At 39.3% G+C, this 24722-nt stretch overlaps 1 protein-coding gene across 1 annotated transcript; it reads right to left on the bottom strand.

Annotated features, from left to right (window-relative positions):
* Positions 1-1631: 1631 nt before the first annotated feature.
* Positions 1632-12451, bottom strand: CCN3 (cellular communication network factor 3). The gene is made up of 5 exons (XM_020975547.2): positions 12239-12451; positions 11925-12150; positions 10147-10398; positions 5494-5708; positions 1632-3188 (listed from the first exon to the last, which is right to left on the bottom strand). The coding sequence occupies exons 1-5, from the start codon at positions 12332-12334 to the stop codon at positions 2892-2894; spliced, it is 1086 nt and encodes a 361-aa protein (XP_020831206.1). The 5' UTR covers positions 12335-12451; the 3' UTR covers positions 1632-2891.
* Positions 12452-24722: the final 12271 nt, after the last annotated feature.

Raw genomic sequence — 24722 nt, 5'->3', positions numbered from 1 at the left:
TGATCTTTGTTGCACTTTTGAGTCACTCCTTTGTAGAGTTCATAGCCAGAATTTTTTCCATGAACAGGTCATGATCCCTGAAACTACCTTTCCCCAGATGATTGTTGCTCCTGGTAGGATGGTTTGTATCCTACTAGTCTAGTCTCTCTGATTCCAGCTAGATGTCTGGTTTGGTATTAATTCAGTTCCCCGATAACTCTTTGATAAACTACTCTCCTCAACCACCACCCTCAAATCCTTCAAGAGCAATTCCCTCTTGGGCCTTGGTTCCACATTTCAAACTGGAATACTCTAAACTAGAATTTTTTTGGGGGTATGAGGCAATTGGGGTTAAGTGGCTTGCCCAGGGTCATAGAGCTAGTAAGTGTCAAGTGTTTGAGGCTGGATTTGAACTCAGGTCCTTCTGATTCCAGGGCCAGTGCTCTATCCACTGCACCACCTACCTGCACCTACAATTCTTCTACTAACAGACTGATTTACCTTTTGATTGGTTCTCTGCTGGGCTGATTGCTATTTTTACCCAAAGGCTCAGCTTTTCATTGGATTCTTTCAGTCAGTCAAAAGATGTTTTTTGCATCAGCTTTAATACTTTTGATTGATTTATTAAAGGAGGTGTGTGAACCTTCTTTGATTACATTAGTTGGGGTGGGGGGGGTAGAACCTCACCCTTACAGGAGAAATTCAAAGAAATATGAGAAGACTTGTATGAACAGATGCAGAGTGAAGAGAACAGAACTAGGAAATCAATATCGACCATGACTACAATAACGTAAATGAAAGAACACCAAAACAAGACAGATGGTTGTCATTAACATGATTATTTTATGCCCAAGAGAAGAGAAGAAATTCACCTACCACCTATCCTTAGAGAGTTGCTGGACTATGAGTGCAAAACATTTTATAGGCTGTCAGAAAAGTTTCAGTTGGAAAATTCCCACCTTTGGGAGATCTCCCTACCAATGAAATGACAAGTCCAACCTCATATACATGAGTGTAATACACTTGCACACACAAATGGATAGAAATGTTAATATACACTATATATACATATATATGTATATATATATACACTATACATGTATGTATATATACACTCTCTTTCTCTATAATATATATATATATGAAGCAGCTTAGATCACCTTCCCCCAACCCTGCAAATATATCATATGTACTTTGTTATTTACTGATTCATTCATGTCTCTCCATTAGAACGTAAACTCCTTGCAGGCAAAGACTGGGTTTGCCTTTCTTCTTATTCCCATGCTTAGCACAGTATCTAGCACACAGCGGGTGCTTAATAAATGCTTGCTAACTATTGATTAATTTATGGATAAGATATCTGGATTAAAAATATATTTTAGTTTTCATCTGGAAATTTTGCATTAAGAAGCCATAGCCTTTGCTTATCTCTTCTTATAAAGAATCAATAAGCTTACCTACAAATATCTTGTTTGATAGCAACAGATAGTGTTTTAACATACAACCAAAGGTCAATGAATCATTGCCTGTGTCTGCAAGTACAATTGATAAATGGGCATTCATTTAGTCCTGAAATTGGCAAAGGGTTTTGGTTATTACATTGCAAAATACAAATATGACAGGAGCCTTGAATAAATGCTGGCAAAATCATGCACTTTCAAAACTTGTTTATTTAGTATGTTTGACAAATACAGAAAAATAAAAAGGATATTTTACAAAATATACAATTTCTGTATTTACATTAATGCTTTGTTAACATAACAAGAAAACAATGCACAAAACAAGAGAATTTACAGGTTTAATGGTGTGGCTTATCTTGCAGCCTCATAGGGATACACACGTCTATACATATATTTTATTTATAGGGTATTTTATTGTCGGTCATATACAGTTTAATAAGCCATAGCTACATTAATCTCAAATTTGGGATCACATGCCATTCTGGTGTTTTATAGCACCATCATGGCAATTGCTTATTCACATGTCTGGAATTCAGTTATAAGTACACCCAAAAACAACACAGACAGCTAAAGCATGCTTCAGAATGGCAAAGAAAATGAATGTGTGGAAAGGACTGGAAGCTCTTTGAAGGTGGCATTAGCTTTGTTGGAGAGGGTTTTCTCCTGCTGAGTATTCTGCTTTTCCTTTTTATTGTAAAGAGTTTGAAATGCAACAGGGCTTATTACGACCTATAAAGCCAGATTAACTTGCTTTTAGATATCACTTACTCTACTAAGCGACTTACTACCCAATTTATGAGTGTAGGCACTGCATGTCTCTTACTGTGCAATACATATTAAAATGGATGAATAGTCTCTGTTCTGGCTTAAAAATACAGTATCAGAGCTATCTCTCATGCTAGCTTAAAGCTTGTTTTTTTATTAAATGCCTCCTAAATGTTGGATGCAGATTGATGAACAGCAGAGCACCCTTAAGTCAAAAGGTGACTCTACAACAATGTAGTTCTACAGTGATGCGGTTGGGGTCATTCTGGGATAATCCTATCATTTGAGACATTATAAGACAAGTACCAAACACTCTACTCAAAGGCATAAGGATACCGTCATGCAATGTGTATAGCATATTAAGAAAAATACAGAGCCGTGTGTCATAATTATAGCGCCTTTAATTTGTCTAAACAGAGTCATAGAAAATTAACTTGTCACTGAACTTTATTTTTTACTTACCTTTATTCTACTTGGACTCCTTGCTTTACTTATTAAATTTCTCCTTCCTTTAGGGTAACGCAAAATAAGCTAGCTAACTATAAGTAATGCCAGAGAACATGTTACATACATACTGAGGTGGGAACAAAGTCACCAATCTTTAGCCCATTTGCCTTCAAATGAATGGGTCATGTTTTGGCTTCTTCCCAAATTTTCTCCATCAGCATGTTGCCTGTCCTACACAGCTTATATCTTCATTCTTCTAGGCTTGGGTTCTAAATCTTGGAGGAAGGCATCATTGCTCTGGGGACAGTTGGTGTGACAGGCACAAGTACTGATGAGCATCATAGGCTTCTTGACAATTTGTCCTTGAGGACAACTGAATGCCACTTGGATGGTTTTGGTATTGTGTGGCGTGCAGCACCGGCCATCAGTACAGATGCCACAGTACCTGGGCTTGTATGTCTGGGTGCTACTGCAGTTCTTATATTGTAAGTGGATGGCCTTAAGGGATTTCTTAGTGCGGAGACATTTCTTTCCTTTCTGAAAGAGAGAGAGAGAGAGAGAGAGAGAGAGAGAGAGAGAGAGAGAGAGAGAGAGAGAGAGAGAGAGATGAGATGAGATGAAGTATCACCTTGAGGTAAGCAGTCAATTTCTAGAATCCCCAGGAAATCCAGCTTAGGGTTTCCCAAGCTTAAGTGATGTCAACTTTTTACCAGTCCATAAAACTTTCACTACCATTTTAAAACTTGTAATCTTAATAAAGTAGCACCTTTTCCATAATCCTCCTTCTGTACCTTTTTTCTTTTTGCAGTTCTCTCTCCTGCCTCCTGATCGTCTAAAAGCCACTCAGTCAGTGGATGGGAATGGAGATATTTTGCTAGTCTGCAGTATAGTTTAAGTTGGGAAACACTGGTCTAGAAAATATGTGAAACTTTAAAAAGGTTGCCAGATACCAAACTGGTTGCTGGTCATAGAGTATTTTTCCTATATGGAAAATAGCTGTAGTTTGGGAGAAAGAAAGTAATAAATAAAGCCAAATTTTTGAAAACTACGTTGAAAGGACTTTTAAAGTAATCTGTTTACTGAAATCTTTCAAAAACTGAAGTGCTATTACATTTTAGCTCTTTGGGCATTACAAACCAGTCCCAGTCCCCTTTCATTACCAAGTGGTTTTTTTTGTTTGTTTTTTTTTTTTTAGCAGCTATTCTCAAAGTGTAGTCTGAAATCCCTCTGGGGAATCCCCAACCCCCTTTCAAAAGGTCCATGAGATAAAAAAGATATGTATTTTTACAATCTTACTAAGTTGTCTTTTGCCTATTAAGATATTTCTCCCTTTTCCAACTGCATGTCTGTGTGAGGCTGGATCTTCTTCATACACTTGAACAAAAACAACATATCACAAAAGATTGAATGTAGAAACAGATATGAGAATACAGTTGTCTTCAATTAAACCAAGCATATGTTATTTATGTTAACATGTAATGGGTTTATTACTGTTATTTTAAATGAAATAAATTAAAATAATTTGTTTTAATTTTTAATATGCTAAATAGGGGCAGTTAGGTGACATGAAGAGTTGGATATGACTGAAAACCAACTGAACAACCACAAAATATCAATAGATATAACCCATATAGACATAAGCTCTTTGAGGGTCCTCGATAGTTTTGAGAATATAAAGGGGTTGGGGCAGCTAGGTGGCACAGTGGATAGAATACCGGTCTTGGATTTAGGAGGACCTGATTTCAAATCCAGCCTCAGACATAACACTTACTAGCTGTGTGACCCTGGGCAAGTCACTTGACCCCTTTGCGTAGCCCCCCCTCAAAAAAAAAGAATATAAAGAGGTCCTGAGAACACAATGTTTGAGAACTATTTTATAGTATTAGTATATTGTTTTATTAAAATTTTCTTGCATTAATCTGAGCTCATTTCTAGCTAGCAATTATAAATAGGGCACAAGGCCAGCAATATACTTCCCTGTCCCTACTAGTGAAAGTGGGAAATCTCTAGCGAAAATGGTGGAGTATACTGCTTTTGACGTTTCCCAGTATGTGGATGATTATAGAATCATAATGTTTAGACGGACTTGAAATAATCTCATCCATTTTACTACACCAAAGCAGAGATATCCCTAGCTGAAATTGAATATCGTAAGTTTCCAAGATATGAGATGGAATGCTCCATTTAGCCCTCCAACCTCCAGTGATTTTAGAAGCACTAATGGGTGGCAGCTAGTTGGTATAGTGGAAATGGTACAAGTCCTGGAGATAGGAAGACCTGACCTCAATTCTAGCCTCAGACACTTACTGGCTGGGTGATTCTGGGCAAGTCATTTAACCACTGTCTGTCTCTGTTTCTTCATCTGTAAAATGAGGGTAATAATAACAGGTCTTTTCCAGGGTTCTTGTAAGGATAAACTGAAATAATGTTTATAAAGCACATTGTGAACCTTAAAGTCTTGTATAAATGCTATCTAGCTAGTTCTGAGCTCTCGGTTCCTATTTTGAACTTGCTACGTTACATCCGTTGACATTCTAATGCTCAAGAGAAAGTGAGAAGATTAATGGCTGGGTAATCTCAGTGATAACCAGTCTGGCTTCATTTGCCCTTTCTGATTTCTCTCTCATGTTGGCTCCCAGCAGTGCCTGAGCCATAGGGTGCCTTACTTATCTGTGATACAAGTTTTTCTTGATCCCTCCCTCCAGCTCTTTTGTGTCCTCTCCTCCACTCCCCTACGCAAACACCATTTTACTCTGGCTTCAAGGATATGTCCTCTCCCATCTACTGGTTCCATCTAACTCTCTCAGAGCTATTCTCAGTAAGTCTGCTCAATAGCGCATACCTTTTCAATGGCATGTTCAGCATCTTGTTCACAGGGCCTAACGATGCAAAGACGAGTCTGCTTCATCATCTCACAGTGGCGATTCCTATTGGTGACCCGAGTAGAAAATCCCATCCCACAGCTCTTAGAACATGCACTCCATTCTGTAGTCTGCTCTATACAGTTGAGGCTTGAGTCAGACACACCAATCCCCAGTGTAGCCTCTTGTCTGTAAGCTTTGACAAAGATACACACCATCAACATTATTGGAAAAACATAGGGTTCTTAAAGTGGCCCTTCCAACAAATACTCAAGAAATAGAGACTAAAGGTGGGGTTGGAGCCAGGAAGACTCATTTTCCTGAGTTCAAATTTGGCCTCAGACACTTACTAGCTGTGTAACCCTGCCTGGGCAAATCGTTTAACCCTGTTTGCCTCAGTTTCCTCATCTGTGAAAGGAAATGGCAAACTACTCTAGCGTCTTTGTCAAGAAAATTGAAAATAGGGTCATGAATGACTGAACAACAAAACAAAGGGTAAGATAGAAAATGGTTACTTCCTGTATCCAGAACATCACCAACAATCCAAATCTGTGCCTGTGTAATGTGACCATTGGTGTTTTACGGTATAGGTTTGCGTATGAAAGATTGAGATTTAATTGCTGATTTTCTAGAGGAAATACAAATAATAATGAAAGCCTACAAATAATAATGAAAACACAAGTGTACTTGTAGAAGTGATAGTTTAGGCAGAACTGATTCAGCAATTCAACAGGAAATCATTAAGCACATGTAATGGGAAAGACACAGTGTTAGACATTGGAGAAGCAATAATGAATGAGTGAATGAGTGAGTGAGTGAATGAAAAAGCATTTATTAGGCACTCACTATGTACAAAGGAAACAAAGAGAAGATGAAAGATAGCTCCAGCTTTCAAAGAGCTCACATGCTAATTAATTAAGAAAAGTGTGTGGCAAGGCAGATCGTAAGGCCTGGAAGACCTTAGGATCCAATAAGAGGGAATATGGTAAGGTCTGATAGTCCTCCCCCTCACCAGAAGTAATAGAATTGATGTATCTACCCTGTGTGTGCAGCCAAAAAGCCCAGATGGACTTGGGGCAGTTCCTGCTAGAAGCTGGAGGGAAGATGAAAAATAGTGTCTTTCCTTACAAAACTTACATTTTTCTTAGGGATAGGACTTATGAATAAAGGGACAGAACCATTGATATCTATAGGGATTCAAGGAGGACTTCCTGTAGGAAGTGACAGTTGGCACAAAGGACAGAATCAGATTCTTTGGTTTATTAAAACTTCTATTTTTATGCTCATTATATGTGACTTAGGACAAACCAATTCCCTTTCTAAGTGGTTCTGTTTCCTTATTTGTTAAACATGGTTAATGATTTATTGTTTTGTAACTTTCATTGTACAATTCAGTACGAGCTGGAAGAAAATTTTCACATCTCCAAATAAAAGGTTCATCACACAGTCAAGTCAACAGCATTTTACAGAGCAAATATGGTTGTATTTTTATCATCCTGCTTTATGTCAGAGTAGATTGAGAATGTGTTATGTAGTGGGAAAATTTAATCCACAAAAATATTTGTGAAATTGAACTTCAACAGTCGAAGTTTTAGTAACAGTCCAATGTACACAAATAATTACGGAACGGGATAAGGATAGGGAATGGATGTATAAGTTTGATTTGTCAATGACCATTTTTTAAGTGCCTACTGTGTGCCAGACACTGTACTCAAGCCCTCGGTTTATAAAAAGATGCAAAAAAAAGAGGCTCTCAAGGAACTCACAATCTAATGGGGGAGACAACATGCAACCAAATTTATGCAAAGCAAGATATACATGGGATAAACAGGAAATAGTTAACAGAGGGAAGGCATATTGGCTTAGAGAACTCATAGCTGAGGAAATTTCCTCTATAAATAGAGGTCAGCATCTTTTCTAAAACTTATAGTCTCACTGTATTACCTAGAGGTTAAGCAATGTGCCCAGAGTCCCAGGACTTTCAGTCTTCTAGGTTAGTTCTTTATCCACTAAAGAAGGGCATAAAAACTCAAACAGCAGAGAGAATCTTAAAGCCCGTGTTCTAGTTCAAGTGCTGTCACAGACTTTACTGACCTTGAGCAAAGCATAACCTTTCTGAGCCTCACTTTCTATTAACTTAATTCAGTTCAACAAATACTTAGAACCAATGTGCCAGGTTATTTTAAATTTTGAGAAGAGTGATACCCTGCTTGAATCATAGGTTTCAGATTTAATTTGTTTTTCTCTTTTCTTCATCTGAACCTGTTATGTCATTCACATAGGGAATTCCTGGCATAGAAATTCCCTCTGCTGATGAAGATTACCAAGTCATCTATAACTTACATTTTCAGAGACTCATTCATGGTCACACAGATAAAAGACAAATACTTACAGCTAATATGTGGCAGAGACAGAATTTGAAACCAGGACTCCCTGGCTTCCCTTCTCTCAGTGTAGCCCTCTGGATCTGCTAGGGAACACTTTGTCTCATGGATTTGTTACAGAGAGAATGGGAGAAGTTATATGAAAAGGTCTTGGGAGAAAAACAAAACCAGAAACTAAAGTGCTCCGCAGATGTAAGGTATTATTAAATCACTTGTTAATGGTACCCAGGGATAAAATGTCAAAAGTAGGTTCCTTATGAGTAACTACGGCTGGAGAAAACACCCACTAAGACTGACCTCATTGTTAAGTGATCCCAATAAGCTTTAGCTGTTGGCTGACATGTGGCTTCTGCAAAGCAATCTCTACTACCAGATGAGTGAGAACACTGCAATATTTCTTTCCCTTGCTAAGGAAAATGGCTAAGCTCCTTCAAGGAAATACTCTGGGACTTCATTTCTTCCCATATCGTTTAGGATTCTAAGCTAATAGTTCGAGATCTGGAATGGTCTTCAGAACTCATTTGGACCAATGTCCTCTCCTCATTTCACAGATGAGGAAGCTGAGGTCCAGAGAGGTGAAGGAACTTGCCCAAGGTCACATGAACAGTATGCATCGCTGGTAGGATTTGAATTAACTGTTATTTCTCTGTAGAACATGGAAAGGAATGAAGGTTTCCCAGGCTACTTACTGAGGAAACTTTATTTTAAGGACATGCAAGTGGAGTATCACCATCCAAAAACCAGGTCACCCTGTATAGCAGAGAAAATACTTCCCTGGAGGAAAGCACTGTGATGATATCAGAAGATGTGGGTTTGAATCCCAAAATAGTTCTGCTACCTACTAGCTGTGACTTCAAACAATCCACTTAGACTTGTTAGACTTGGTTTCACCTTCTGTAAAATGGGTATCTGAACATTTGGTGGTAGATCTATATTTGTATCATGGAGGGGAGGGGGCATAAAGTGAGAATCAGGTGAGATTATACACGTGAAAACCCACTGCAAAGTGCAAATCATCATCTATATATATATCAGTTTACATGTTGCATTCCCCCAGTAGAATGTAAGCTCCTTGAGGGCAGGTTTCTATCTCCCAACTTTGGCATTTTCTTTTGCTGTCCCCCATGCCTGGAATACTCTCCCTCTTCATTTTCACTTGCCTTCAAGTTTCAGCTAAAATCTAATTTCTGTAGGAAGTCTTTCCCAATCTTCCTTAATGCCTTAGTGCCTCTCTCTATTGATTATTTCCGATTTCTCCTGTAGTTCTCCTAGTTGTTTGCACGATGTTGCCCCCATTAAACTGTGAACACACTGAGAATAAAGAATGCTTTTGAATTTGCATCCCCAACACTTAGGGAAATGCCTGGCAAATAGTAGGTGCTTAATAAATGTTAACTTACTGACAGAGACCGTTTCCTTGTCTGTTTCACTGATATTCCAGTGCCTAGCACAGTGCCACATTTCGTACAAAGTATTTCACAGATGCTTATCAAATTGGATGACTATTCATGTAAGCTACTATATATTACATATTCTTTGTAATATATCATTATAATTACATAACTATTGTATAGCATTTAAATAATTTTTAATCTGTATCTTTGCCTGTGATTTTATGAGTATAGGTAGCTCCTGGTGAGGGATTTCCTTTGTCAATGCAGGTCAGCACCTTCTTTGTTGCCAGGGAAACTGAGAAGTTAAGTGACTTGCCTAGGGTCTTATAGTTAGAATGTGTCAGAGGTGGATATGGACACAGGTCTTCTTGACACCTGGGTCAGTTCACTTTTCATATTTACTTTTCAATTATTATAGAACTTTTATAATACCAAGGGCCAAGTTGGCCTGATTTAGAGTCTATTGACTTGGGTTCAAATACTGTCTTTGAAACTTACTTTCTAGGTAACCTTAGAGTAAGCCACCCTACCTGTTTGTGCCTCAGTTTACTCCTCTGTAAATAAGAATTTCTGAAGCCTATAAAGTGCTCTCATGGAGGAGAAGAGCTATTTAACAGATTCCCATTTTAGGTATCTGGTGAGCTCATTACAGTATCTGGGATTGGATTTTAAGGACATTCAGCATTCTTAGAGAGAGCAAATTGGAAAGCAAAGCCACAACTCTAACAAATGAGGGCCAGATTCTCATCCTGAAATGTTTCTTATGGGACCCCAGAGTATGCATGCCTTTAGCGTTCAGGCACAGAGTGGAAAGAGGCCCCTGTCCAGTGACCTTCAGCCCTAATGAGTTTCTCACCTGCTAGAGCAAGGCCTCCCAAAGTTACTTCTTCCTTTGGGTCACAAACCCACTGCTCACAACATTCTCCTGGAACTTCAACTTTCCTTGGGAAAGGACAGTCAGGGCGAGGAAGGAGCAGGTCATGGTTGCATCGGGGAATGCAGCCTATTTGCCCATCTCTGCAGGTGCACTGATATTTGCAGCTTGGCTGAAAGGTCTCACCACTTCGGTAAATTATGCCATCAAACACACAATTGTCTTCTTCTAGAACTAAAATATTTAGGGACATGGGTGAAAGAGAGGGGGAGGAGGGAGAACAAATAGAAAAAAACACAATAATTACATAAGGATTTCTGGAGATGGTCAAAATGTCCTATTTGTCCTTTTCTAATTTCTGGACAAAAAAAGGTTCCTAAGACATGTCTGATAGCTGGGTTTGTATCCAAATTGTACAGACATTTTTATCTGCAATAATTGTGCTTTGGTTGGATTTCCTAGGCTATGGTTGAAATACAGACTACCTTTCAAGTCCTTTTTGGCTCTAAATCTGTGCTAGTATGATCCTATATTCACCTCTCTAGAGCTCAGTTTCTTCTGCTACAGAATAAGGGAGTTATACTAGCTGATCTCTCAGCTTCCTTCCTATGGTGAATGTGCAGGATATTCTTCACCCCCCCTTTCCAACTTTGCTATAGTACTGGTGAAGCACAAGTTTAGAAATTATTAACCAGTTCATCTTTCCCTGTGGACATGAACTGGTCATAAAGTGAATTAAGTCTGGATGCTTTAGGATTCAGCTACTATCAATTGCTACTCTGGGTGAAGGAGACAGTGGATGTTTCCTTTTGTCTCCTTCTAGCCCTAGTGACTTGAGTACCACAGTGGACAATTAATCTGTTTTTATTGAATTTTCAAGACTGTTAGGTTAGCTGACTCAACAGCCCTGTCATAAAAGAGGTATGTTTCTACAACTAATTCCTGGTGGACAATCATCTTTCCCTGACAAAGCTCAGAGCTGTTTTTTTTTCTCTGTAGGTTTTGTTTTGCTTTGCCATCCTCTCAATTCAACAAACATTTAAGGCACTGGGCTAGAAGTTGGAGAAAGAAAGACCAAGAGGAAAAAAAGCCTTGCCTTCAAGTACCTTGCATTCTATGGAGGCATTGGGGAGAGAAATTGTAGTCCTATGTACAGTGAAGGAGAACCTGGTATGATGCTTTCATACACCTCTCTGGGTGATCTGGAGCTGGCTTTGCATTTTTAAAAAAATAACATGTAATATACAGGTGTAAAAACAAACCGGCTAGATGACAGTTTGGGGAATTTTATGGACTTTGTTTTATTATTATAATTATTTTGCATGCACACTCACGGCTTTATCCTTTCCTCCCCTCTTCTCCCCTTGGAAATTGCAAAAGGAAATGTCCTAATCGGCTTTAAACTCTACTCTGAGCTGTCAATCATCTGTCTAACTTCTCTTCAAGTATATCAAGTAATGGAGGTTTTTTAGCTCGTTCTCTTTGGCCCCACACTCTCCTTGCTCAAAGAGTCCCTGTAATACCAGCCTCTTGCCCTCTCCCCGTATTCTATCTCCTCTTGTAAACCCATATCCCATTACCACCCCCTAGTTCTTTCTCAATTACCTTTTCCCCTGATTATCTCCCACCCCTTGGTCTGCCCCCCTCTATCACCCTGACTTGAAAGAACTTCCAAGTCAGAATGGGGACCTTAGAAGGAACTACAGTAGGCCCCTGGCAGCTCCCGGCCCTGAGCTCCAGACGAGACGAGCGCGGGTTACCCATGCAGATGCCAACTTCAGCTCTCGGATCGGCGCTGCGGTCACAGTAGAGGCCGCTGCTCTCCTGGCAGGGCAGTAGCTCGGAGCAGCTCTCCCCGCGCTGGCGGGCGCACACTAGGCAGCAGGAGCATCTGTCCAAAACAGCCGGCACCCCGGGGGCGCAGGCAGGCGGCTGGGCTGGGCATCGGCCCGAGCACGGAGATGGACAACTCTGAGCTGGAACGACCTGTGAGTAGAAAAGAGTACAGACCTGTTCAGTAGGGGTGAGTCTAGCGGGAGCGCCCTGCACGGTACAGTGAGGAAGCGTCACTTGCCTTGTTCAGTAGAAGGAGGAGCAAGAAACTGAGGCACAGACACTGTTTCCGCAGCTGGAGGCTCATCCCTGGTGGGGGCGGCAGCCCGCACTGCATGGTCCTGGCTCAGGATTTCTTGCAATGACTCTGTCTCTCTCTTTCTCTCTCCCTCCCTCTCTTTCTCTCCCCAGACTTTTTTTTTTTTTTAAACCCACCAGGTCCTTTTCTCTCTGGTTCTCACGCGCAAAGCTCATATTTATAGCTGCTAAGGCAGATTATATAGAGCGCGTCTAGGGACAAGTAGAAGCCGGTTGGCTGCAGCTGGGGAAGGAGGGAGGGTGGGATTGGCTGGGAGGCTAAATGTAATGCGGTTACAATAGCAACCCCGGGGTTGCTATGGTAATTGGCTAAAGCAGACACAGCAGCCACAGTCTCAGCAGCAGCGGTGGAAGGACGATTAGGGTGCGGTGCTGGGGTGTGTGCGCCCGCACGCCTGTGTAGGGACCGGCTTTTCTCTGGGTGCTCAGACTAGCGGGGCGGAGTCCGGGCTCTGAAGACTCACCAGTGAATAGGAAGGAAAAGACCAGTTGCTTTTTTTCAGGACAAAAAAAAAAAAAGCACCGTCGCACTCCATCTACCCCCAAACCGTCTTTCCCCCCTTCTCTCTCTCCTCTCCACCCGCAGGGCTGTTTGAAACAAGGGGTCCTTAAGCCTGAATTCCTGTTTGAGGGAGGTACGGAGTTTGGGACCATCTGTTTGAGTTTGGCAAGAGGCCCGGCTGCTTAGTCATGAGTAAAGAGAAAGCACATTCAAGTTTCTCATCTTTAGTGTCCTCACTGTGTGCTTAAAAAAAAAGTGTCAAAATGGTAGGGAGATGCTGCTGTCCAGATGTTCTAACCTCTTTTTCACGAATTTTTCCAATTGTCCTTCTTCTCCCCCATCCCTTTCAGACTGAGTGGAAATAATTATCTGTCTAATTTTAAAGGAGTAAAAGGTTCTAGATTGATTAACATAAACCATTTATCTTCCCTGCAGAGAGCGAAGTCTTGAAATCATGTGATGGTTGATGAAAACTGAAAAATTTTAAGACAGAAAAGAAAAGGGACTCAGTCCAATAGAGGAGCAGAAAACCCACTGAATTTGCAGTCTGGAATTTGGGTTTGAACCTTAGTCCTGCTATTTACCTTGGTGGGACCTTAGGAAAGTCTTGTCAGTTCTGTGGGTCTTGTTGTATCACATCTATAAAATGAAGGAGTTCAGGGATTTACTCAACAGACATTTATTAACTGCTTACTATATCCAAAGGTTTTGGGAATACAAGATTATTTTTGCCTTTAAGGAACTTAGGTTATGCTAGCACACACTTAGGGGACTAGCACACATACCTGAGAAGTAAATGCAAAAGATACAAAATTTTGGAGAGAGAAAGACCACTAGCTCTCTCTCTCTCTCTCTCTCTCTCTCTCTCTGTCTCTGTCTCTCTCTGTCTTTGTGTGTGTGTGTGTGTGTATAGATCAGTAGATCAGGAAAAGTCCTTCAGGAGGTAGCACCCTAAATGGATATTTAAGTTTCCTTTCAACTCTTAACATTGTAAGATCTTAGTGCAGCTTAGATGTTATTTTGTGAGGCCACTCAGGTTACAGAGGAGAGTTTAACCGATTAATGTCTCTTGCACATAAAACAGCAGCAACAACAACAACAAATCAATTTTTCATCTCCTGTTTCATAAAACTGCTGTTAAACTGTACAGCATCCTTGTGACAACTCCACCATCTAGTATCTGTCTGATAGTGGGACCAGTGTTATGCTTGAAAGGGTGGTGCTGCCTTCTGGGCGTTTTTCATACACCAGTCTCACTACTGTCTGTTGTTATTCACAGGGAAAATATGTTGAGGCCCTCTGAGGATAGCAGCTTTTTGAAGGATATTTTATAGGAAAAAATTTGTGACATAACTAGGCTGAAAAAAAAAAAGAAACAAATTACCTCTCCATCCCAGGGCATGTAGGGAATCACAAGCAAGTGGCAAAAAGCCAGACTTGCCCATGTACTAACGCCCACTGAGAAGGATGAGGTCAGTGCGAGGCACTTCATGAAGTTCTGTAAGTTGCTTGGAATTACCACTTAGTATTTCCAAGCCTCCAACAAGCTTGATTTGTTTGAATTAAATGAGACAGATCTGTATCAAAGGGTGTAACCGGGAAAGTTGGGAGAGTGGGAGAGAGGGCAGTTCTTTCAACACCAGGGATGGGAGGTTCTCATTTCCCCTTCCGGCACACTCCTAGATTAGTGGGTGTGCTCAAGGTAGAGGTTCCCAAGAGTTTATTATGTACAATAAGTGAAAATAAGATGTCCCTGTTGGTATTTGACATATGGTTACTCCAGGAGGGAGAGAGAATAATATTCTGGCACAGTACACTGGGGCAGGCACCCCATATCCTGGAGTGTGATTCCCAATTCCTACCTAATCCAAAACAGGACTCGGGGCACTGTCCTCTATTTTTTCCCCAAATTTAACCACATATGGTCATGCGTTTGGCCTCACCCCAATCCAACCTCCACGAAGTGGACAAATGATATTCCTTAAGTGCAGGGCTGATCATGTTATTCCCCTACTCAGTAAACTCTAGTATCTCCCTGTGACTTCCAGAATCAAATATAAACTTCTTTCTTTGGCATTTAACTCTTCACAATCTGGTCTCTATTTTTCTAGTCTTCTTACACATCCGTTTTCTTCCCACACTCTGCAATATAGCTTACTTGCTGTTTCTCAGCATAGTGCTCTATCTTATGGTTCTCAGTCCCCCATCTGTTTCCTATGCCAACTATCTCATAGTAATTTTGATATGTATGTTTACATTGTGTGTGTACATAAATACACATATATAGTATGCATATATATAACATATGCACATATTTACACATACATACATACATATAAATCTGTATCTGTATCTCTCTTTCTCTATCTATACGTTATTTAGTGCTTTCAGTCATGTCTGACTCTTCATGACCTCATTTGGGATTTTCTTGGCAAAGATACTGGAGGGGTTTGCCATTTCTTTCTCCAGCTCACAGAGTTAAGTGACTCATCCAGGGTCACATAGCTAGTAAGTGAGCCAGATTTGAACTTGGGTCCTCTTGACTCTGAGGCTAGTGCTCTATCCACTTTGAGACCTACCTGCCCTTACCTGTATATACTTATATGCATATATGTTGTCTCTTTCATTAGGAAAAGCTCTTAGAGGGCAAAAACTATTTTGCTTTTATCTTATGCTTAGCCCAGCACCCGACAAATTATTGGTGCTTGATGATTGAATGGCTGGTACTGCAGCTGAGGAAAATAAGGCAAGAGCAGGTACATGGAAGATAGGACATCATCTCTGTTTCTTTATTTTGAAGTTAAGGACCTACAGCAGAAGAAAGGATGAGGGAGGAGTGCAGGTCTAGCTGCTACACTAATACCAAACTCTCTAGACTTATAGGATATGGGCAGAAGAATTAAAAAACTGCAGATTAGACAGAAGCTAACTGAAGGCAGGAGATTCTTTCTGATCTTTATCAGGACTGTACAAGATATTGTCAATCTTTTATTTTTTCTTTCATTTTATTCCATTTTTTTTTGTTCATTGTAATTGCAGTCATGGTTATGAGGGCAACCATGGATGCTCATGTGAGTCCAAACAGGTCTGACATAATTGTACAGGCAAAATTTCATACTGAATTAGTTTCAGGGCCATTCTGATGGTTTTAGTCTGTTTTTAGTTCCAACACAAACTCAAAGGACATAGTAGAACCCAATGGATCAACTGTCAAATGAATTCCAAGCCCTTAATAGACTTTGGCTTCCTGAAGGTCCTCCATACTGGTATTGACTTGGCCTTAGAATAGATTTTCAGGGGTCAATCCAGGGCCAACAGCATTCCCAAAGATTTTACCAAGCTCAGAAATGACATGCGATATAAGTCGCTTTCAGCATGCTATGTGACCTAGGTGATTCTTGTCATTTTTTTCTTTCTCCCTCTTTTCTCTTCTCCATCTCCTTCTTCAGAGGCAGACCAATGCAAATTGTTAGCAAGTTTCTCTTTACATCCATGGGTGTTCTTGGAACAGAGTGTTAAATTTTCGGTGGAAAAATCAGTAAATGCTACAAATTTGGGCTTGATTTTGTTGTTATTGTTGATTGTTTAGACTTAAGAAAGTGATGGAAGAAATGTTAATAATGCAGAGAAAGAACTAATAAATAGAAGTATGTATAGAATGGTTTTGTATATATATATAATATATATAATATATATATATATAATATATATAATATATATATATATATAATAATATATATACACACACACACACATACAAACACATACATATTATATATGCATATTTGTGTCTAATGATAGCCATGGCTGGGGGGGAGGGGAGGGAAGGAAAGAAGGGAAACAAAGTTACACGATAACTTTATTATATATTTAAGAAGACTAGCAAGTTCTACATAATAGATTTGTAGCTTTGTATCACTGATAATAAAAGTAACAAAAGCTAAAAAAAAAAAAGCATGTTATGGACATATTTTTTGAGAGCCACTTGTTAAGCATTTACCAGCACACCCCTGCCTGCAACACGCTCAAATTTTCCGCTGCTCCTAGTTCTACTCTCAGGGGCCAAATAAAACAAGTCTATTGCTCTCCCACAAGACAACCCTTCAAATCCGTCACTTCAATGATCATGCCCTCCTCCCCACCTCCCAGGGCCACACTGTTAGTACCTTTCACCAACCCGAATCTGACAGGATCTCCAGGACTTTACTACAATGACTGCCACCTTCCCCTGGATGATCTCCAGGTTAATAAAGTCCTTCATAAAATGCAGAACTGAAGAAAATATTGCTGATATAGTCTGACTAGGACAGAATAGAGCAGGGATATCCCCTCCATAGTCCTGGATGCTATTCCTTGCAAAGTAGCCTAGAATTTTGTTAACTTTTGTTTGTTTGTTTGTTTTGGCTGCCATCTTATACTATTGAAAGGTAATGTATAGTGGACAGAAAACTAAGTCTAACACCCCTTCTTTTTCAAATAAGAAAACTGAGGCCCAAAGAGGTTTAGTGACTTGCCTGAGGTGCCATTACTCTGTGTCTGAGGCAGTATTCGAACTGAGATATTCCTGACTTCCAGCCCTCTAGTCACCTCTCTGCTCCTAAAATACGGCATACAATTGCAAAACTAGGGCAAAAATGAAACTACATTAATGCTATAAGTATACCATTGAATGAAAATGACATGTGATCACTTATTATTAATTTAACATTCATTCCTTTGATAATATTAAAATTTTAAAAAAAACTTAGCACAGTGCCCGACACATATATAAATGCTTATTCCCTTCCCTTCTAGTGATGCCTCTAAGTCCCACTCTTTTCCCCATTCCACCACGGGAAACTCAAGGTAAAAATAGCAGAGGGCAAGCTAACTGTTGTGTAAACAAACAAATAATGCAGCAACCTCCCCACCACCACCCCTTATGTATTAAAAATAGGCCACTAAAGATACAACACTCCAAAAATACAGCTATAAACAGTCCCAGGACAAATGGTGAAAGGGAGAAAGAATAGGAAAATAAAGTGGTTGCCAGCCTAGTTGCTTGCTAAAATATTGGTTGTCAGCTAGTCCCAAAGACTTCAGGAAAGGCTCCTAATAAGGTCACTGAAGCAAGACCTGCCTTTGTGGCCTGTCTAATGCTGACTGTCTGATGTTTCTGGACTGTCAATGAGTGTTGAATATTTTGTGGTACCTCTACTCCAGTGAAAACCTGCTTTCCTCAGGATTGTAGTCCCATCTATCAAGTACTTTGTAGGTGGCATCACCTCAAGTTACCCTCATTCATTCCTTGTTTCCTCACACAGTAGGAATGATCCCAAATAAGGTCTACATTCTTTCCTTAAATTTCAGTACTGTCGTAGTAATACAGTTATTATAGTCTTGTGATGACTGCCACTGTTTTTGTCTCCAGTTTCTAGTTGAATGCCACATGTAGGCCTCATATATGGTGAGATAGTGGATACATCACGGGGCTTGGAATAAAGAGTTCAAATTGAGCCTTCTTACTTAGCTGTGTGACCCTGGGCAAGTCATTTAAACCTGTTTGCCTCAGTTTTCTCATCTGTAAAAATGAGCTGGAGAAGGAAATGGCAAACCCCTCCGGTATCTTTGCTAAGAAAACCCCAAATGGGGTCACACAGAGTAGGACATGATTGAAAATAAATGAACAACAATATCCAAAGGTGTCAGATGGTATAGCATGGAAAGGCTACAGAATATGAAGTTGGAAAACCTGATTCCAAACCTTATGTCTTGTTTCTTACTTATCTGAGTTTAAACAAGTAATTTCCCTAGGGTTCTACTACATACATCATCATTATCATCATCACCACCATTTATATAGCATTTAGAGCTTTCCAAAATGTTTTATATATCTTATCTGATTTGATTCTGTGATATGGGTGCCATTATTATCCCCTTTGCGGGTGAGGGTGAAAATGATTTGCCCTGGGCTAGTATCTAAGGAAGGAATTGAACTCGGTATTTTCTGACTCCAATCTAGGACCTGGAAAGGAGAGTTCTCACCACCAAAGTCATTGGTACTGTCAACTGGTTCAATGTCAGAAATGGATATGTTTTTGTCAGTGAAAATTACCCTAAATAATATGAATTAGCATCTGCTTTGATGCTTCACACAAAAGATAGCTTTGCTTTTCCATTTGACTTGTAACTGAAATCTCCTTTATATATTGTCTTTCCAATCCCTACTAGCAAGTGACCTCCTCAAAAATCAATCTTAATTTTCTATGTGTATCCCTGAGACTTGGCATAGTGTTTTGCACAAAGTAGGTGCTTGATAAAGAAATGCTTTCTTATTCATTCATTCAAGTGTAGATTGAGGGTGTTAAACTGATTGACATTTAAGGTCCACTTTGAGCTCTAAGTCTATGAATCTATGATCTACTTTCAGGCAATTCTAACCAATTCATTCCTCTCTTTCAGTACTTATGCTCTCCATATACTCATGGCCATCCATTATGTTCCAGTGCAGTCACCATTTAACTCAACTACATGTGCAGCATTCTTGTAATATTCCTCAAAGATTAGCCCTATTGTTCCTTAAACTTTTTAGTTGTTGCTGTCTGGATTTTCTTCATGTCTCCCCTTTCTGGGACCTCAGAGGGCTACTAGAATGTAAGGCAGTTTTACATCATGGTATAGCAGAACAGTTTTACTTCTCTGCCAATTACATGACTAATCTCTCTTCCACCTGTTGGCTTTTTAAGTAGGTCCCTCAACCTCCTGCTTTTTCCAATATAGATCAATGGGGGCTTATCAAAGAAGGTTGATGGATGGAGATCAACCATTTATACATTTTAGTTGGAATCAGCCTTTTGAGGCTTATTCCTTTTGTTCACAGTTTGTGAAATTTTTTTGGGAGGGAGGGGACTGCTTCTTTTTTCACTTTTACATCTACATTGATTTCCATCAATGAAAAATAAACTCAAACTCTAGGAAATGTTTATATGTGGTAAACAAGAGCCCAATGTTACCATTGCTGGATTATTCTCTGACAATCTAGAGGCATTTGGAAAACACATTCACTTTTTCAAGTCTTTACTTTCCTAAATGGTATCACAGGATCATAGATTTAGAGCAGGATAGGACTTTAAGCTATATACTCCTCATCCCTCATTCTATAAAAACCTGAGGCATTGGAGCAGTTAGATGTCCTGCCTAAGGTCATACAGGAAATATGAAGCAGAAGTGGGATTTAAATTTGGTCATTTGACTGCAGGGCCAGTAGTTTCTTCTCTGGACCATACTGCTTCCTTAACCTAATCAGCTGAGAAAATGTATACTTCTCTCCAGTTAACTGCCTTATTGCTTCCAGTAGAGTCAGATTCAAGTAAACATTTTCATTCAACACAGCCACATTTTCTTCCCCCCCCCAATTTTTTTTCTTACTCTATCAAAGTTATTATTTAAATTATTCTCCTGGCTCCATTCACTTCAATCTACATTAGTTCATGTTAATCATCCTAGGTTTCTCTGAAACCATTCCCATCACTATTTCTTACAACACAATAGTATTCTATCACATTTATATGCCTTAAGTTGTTTAGCTTTTCCCCAAATGATGGATATTACCTCAGATTCCAGTTTCTTGCCACCTAAAAAAACCAAAAAATGTTATAAATGTTATTGTATATCTTTAGAAGTATGTTTTACTTAGGACTAATACCTCCCTTAATCTACCCTTTCTCTAATTCCTTCTTCTCCCATTTTCCTTCCATTTCCCCATTTAACGAAATGTATTTCTGTATGCAACTCTATATGAGTGCGTGGCTGCGTGCATGTGTGCGTGCCTACGTGTGTGTGTATTCTTTCCTCCTCTGATCAGTTCCGGTAAGAATAAGGTTCAAGTGTCATTTGTTTCCCCTACCCCTTGCTCCATGTTGGTATAGACTTTTACTTGCACACTATATGTGATTATGTGGTTTCACTAATTATCCTTTCCCTTCCTCGTTCCAGCGTATTCCTCTTCTTATCTCTATCCATAAAAAAAAAAAAGATCATCAAGATATATCATATATAACAGAACCACTGCTAGGCCTTCTGTCTAATTAAAGTCCCTCTATGAACCCTTATGACAATAAGGTTAAGAGAGGATACATATATAATCACCTCATATTAGAATGTAAACAGTTCATCATTGTTTAGTCTCTTATGATTGTTTGCGTTCACTTCTTTATGTTTCTCTTAACTGCTGTGTTAAGCACTAAACTTTTTATTAGGGATACTTGGAAGTACTCTATTTCTATAAAGGTCCATGTTTCTCCCTGTAGGATTATACTCAGCTTTGTCAGGCAGGTTAACCTTGGTTGCAATCCTATATTTTTTGCCTTTTGGAATAGTTAATTCCAAGCTCTCTGCTCCTACATTATGGTGGTTGCTTAATCATGAGTGATTTTTGACTATGACTCCTCAGCACTTGAGTTCTTTTTTCTGACTGCTTGCAGCATTTTTCTTTGAGTTGAAAGTTCTGGATTTTGACTGTCATGTTCCTTGGTAGTTTTTCTTTGGGAATTTTTTTCAGGAAGTAACAGATAGATTCTTTCTTTTTTCTACTTTATCTTCTGATTCTAAGAGATCTGGATAGTCTTCTTTTAAGATTTCTTGAAATATAAGGTGTGGGTTCTTTTTTTTTTTTTTTGGTCATGACTTTTAGGTAGTCTGCTGATTCTTTTTTTTTTTTTCTCTTCCATCTGTTTTCCAGGTCAGTTGTTTTGGCAAGGAGATAGCTTACATTTCCTTCTATTTTTCATTCTTTTGGCTTTGTTTTAATATTCCTTATTGTCTCATGAAGGGATTGATTTCTATTTAGTCCATTCTAATTTTCAGGGAGTTTGTGGCTTGGTTAGCAAAATTTTGTACTTCTTGTTCCAAGCTGCTAAATCTCTTCCCAATTCTTTCTTCCATAGCTCTCATTTCTTTCCCAATTTTTCCTTGAGCACTTTCATTTATAAAACTATTCTAAACTTTTTAAAAATACTCTATTTTTTTTAGGAATTCTAGTTGTTTTTGCCTAAGTTGTGGGTCAAATTTTTTTGAGGTTTTTAGAGTTATTCTTTTCTTCTGGGTTCGTGTCTTTAGTATCTCTGTCAGTATAACAACTTTTAATTGCAGGATTCTTCTTTCATTTGTTTACTCTTCCAGTCTACTTTCTGACTTTTAAGGCCAGGCCCTTCATTCTTCTGAAGGGAAAGTCTGGGCTAGTCTTGTTGCTGCTTTCTTGGGAGTACTGAATGCTGTGTTATTCCAGGCTCTCATGGACTACTAAAGGTAGAGACCTTCGAGCTCTGAGTACTCCCAGTAGTGGTTGGACATAGGCTGATCACTAATCCCCCAGCTTGAGCAACAGTATTTCTTCCTATTGTTCCATCTTCTTGGCTCTCCCCCTCTGAACTCATTCTCTTTCAACAACAAATGTACTGCTGGGCTGCCCAGCTCAAGAAGAGAGAATAAATGCCCAGTACTAGATGGCAATAAAGAAATGAACTTCTTATCTTTTGAGAGGTGGTTATTAAATTTATAGTGTCATGCACAAAGCATCTCTTAAAAACTTAAGTTTTTCCCTAGGCCCCCTTATTTTAAATGTTTTTTTTTAAAATCTGTGATTCTAAAAAAGGTCTTTTAATCTTTAATTACTTATGCAGTAACTTCATTAATTGTTCCTTCCCCAAGCGTTTATTAAGCCCTTACTATGTGCCAGTCACTGTGTTAGATGCTAGATGTATAAGTACAAAAACAAAATAGTCCCTCCCTTGTGGGAGCTTACATTGTGTTTATTGAGATGTTTATTGGTGGTTGTCCAATTAGTCAATGGATAGTTACCTTAAATGGATCCCTGTTATTTCAAAGATAGAATACAAACTACTCAGTCTGGCTTTTAAAGCCCTCCACAATCTGATTCCTTGACTATTGTGTCTTGATTTATCTGTGTCCATGATGTTTCCCATAAGGATTAAGTAAGCTCTTGAGGTCAAAGACAGACTTTTTTTTTGTCTTTTCATGCCCAACACTTAGTAAACTATCTTGAACAGAATAAGTGATTAATAAATAGGTGATGATGAATCTGTTGCTATTGTTCAATTGTGTCTGATTCTTCATGCCCCTGTTTGGGGTTTGCCACTTTCTTCTCCAGCTCATTTTATAGATGAGGAAACTGAGGCAAACAGGGTTAAGTGAATTCCCCAGGCTCATGTAGCTAGTAAGTGTTTGAGGCCAGATTCAAACTCAGGAAGATGGGTCTTCCTGGCTCCGGGTCTGGCACTCTGTCCATAGAGCCACCTAGCTACTTTACAATGATGAATACATTACTTAATAAATGGCTGTGTTAAAACAATATAATAAAAATTATAACATTGCCTAAATTAAGTTAAATATTTAGTCCTGTGTTAATCAAATTTCCTGTGTTTATCATAAAAGTAGGTGGAATAACACAATTCATTTGGAAGAGCCAAAGCTCAAGAATTACAAAGGAAATAATGGGAATAAAGTAGAAATAAAGGGAAGCTAACATTACCAGATACCAAATCACATTAGTAAGCAGTAATCATCAAATTTTGGGGGAATGGATTTACTTAAAATGGCAAAGTAGCAAAGCAGAACAAACTAGATAGTTGTAACCCAGAAGCAATTGAATGTGGTGATATCATACTCGGTAAACACAAACTCTCAAGTACAGAACTCTCTATTTAACAAGAACTATTGGGAAAACTGGAAAGCAGTTTTGAAGAAATTAATTTTTCATTTAAAAAAAATTACCAGGTATATTTTATTAGTCTACCATTTCTATGTCAGGAGATAGGTAGCTATCTTTATTGTCAGTCATCGTGAATCATGATTGACCATAACATTGGTTGGGCATCATTGAGGATGTCATAGAGAGAAATTATCACCAGCTATGAATCAGCTGCCACTCACAAGGCAAGCTAGCCTTGCTAAAGCAGAAAGATGCCCAGAAGAAGAGTCAGGAAGTGACAAATTCTAGGAAAATCAAATGGTGACTACCATCTGCCCTCAGACCTTGATGAAAATAGTTTAGTGTCCTGAATCAAAGAGCTTTGGGAATAGTGTGCCTTTAGCCCCCACCCCTCACCCCCTGTCACCAACCTGGACCCCACAGGAGGAAAACATTCACTGTGGAGAAGGGATCCACCTTCCTCCTTACCACCAACCTCAACTGTTGACCAACTGCTACCAATAGGCAGATAAACCCAAGGGAAATGCAGTCATGCTTCTAGCCCCGACCATCCAGACATCACTGAGGGGAGAAATCACTGTGGAGAAGGGACCCATCTTTCTTGACCACATACATACCAGTTGCTGACCAACTGCCAACAGAAGTCAGCTAAGCTCAAGAGCCCTGGGAGTGGCAGCACCCCAAAGAGCAGCAGTCATATGTCCAGCCCAGCCCTAACAGCTCTCATTCCAAGATTCATCTCCTGTGGTGATGTCACCTAGCAACTCTTCCTGCAGGTGTTGAAGTCACAGTTATTGAAGACCCAAGTGAAGTTCTTGCTACCAAAATCCTTGGCACTGTCAAAAGGGCTTCTCATTTAGATTAGATATGACATTATTAATAGAAACTATATTAAAGAAAAGGTATTACCATCTGCTTTGTTGCTGTACCCTGGACACCTCCCCTATGACTTGCAGCTGAAATTTCCTAGATGTGTTTTCTCCCTATTAGAATGTGAACAATTTGATAGCAGAGACTTTCTTGGCTTTTGTATTTGTATCCCCAATACTTACCACGGTGTGTGGCTCATAGTAAATGCTTAATTAATGCTTTTTCATTTGTTTATCCATTAATCAGAGTTCTTAAGTCTTTCAAAACTATTTTTACAACATTGATGTTGTAGTATAAATTATTCCTCTTAGTTCTCTTAGTTTTAAA

The sequence above is a fragment of the Phascolarctos cinereus genome, unplaced genomic scaffold, assembly GCF_003287225.1.
Source record: "Phascolarctos cinereus isolate Bilbo 61053 unplaced genomic scaffold, phaCin_HiC Scaffold_4;HRSCAF=312, whole genome shotgun sequence".
NCBI classification, from domain to species: Eukaryota; Metazoa; Chordata; class Mammalia; order Diprotodontia; family Phascolarctidae; genus Phascolarctos; species Phascolarctos cinereus.
This window is presented reverse-complemented; position numbering and strand designations above follow the sequence as displayed.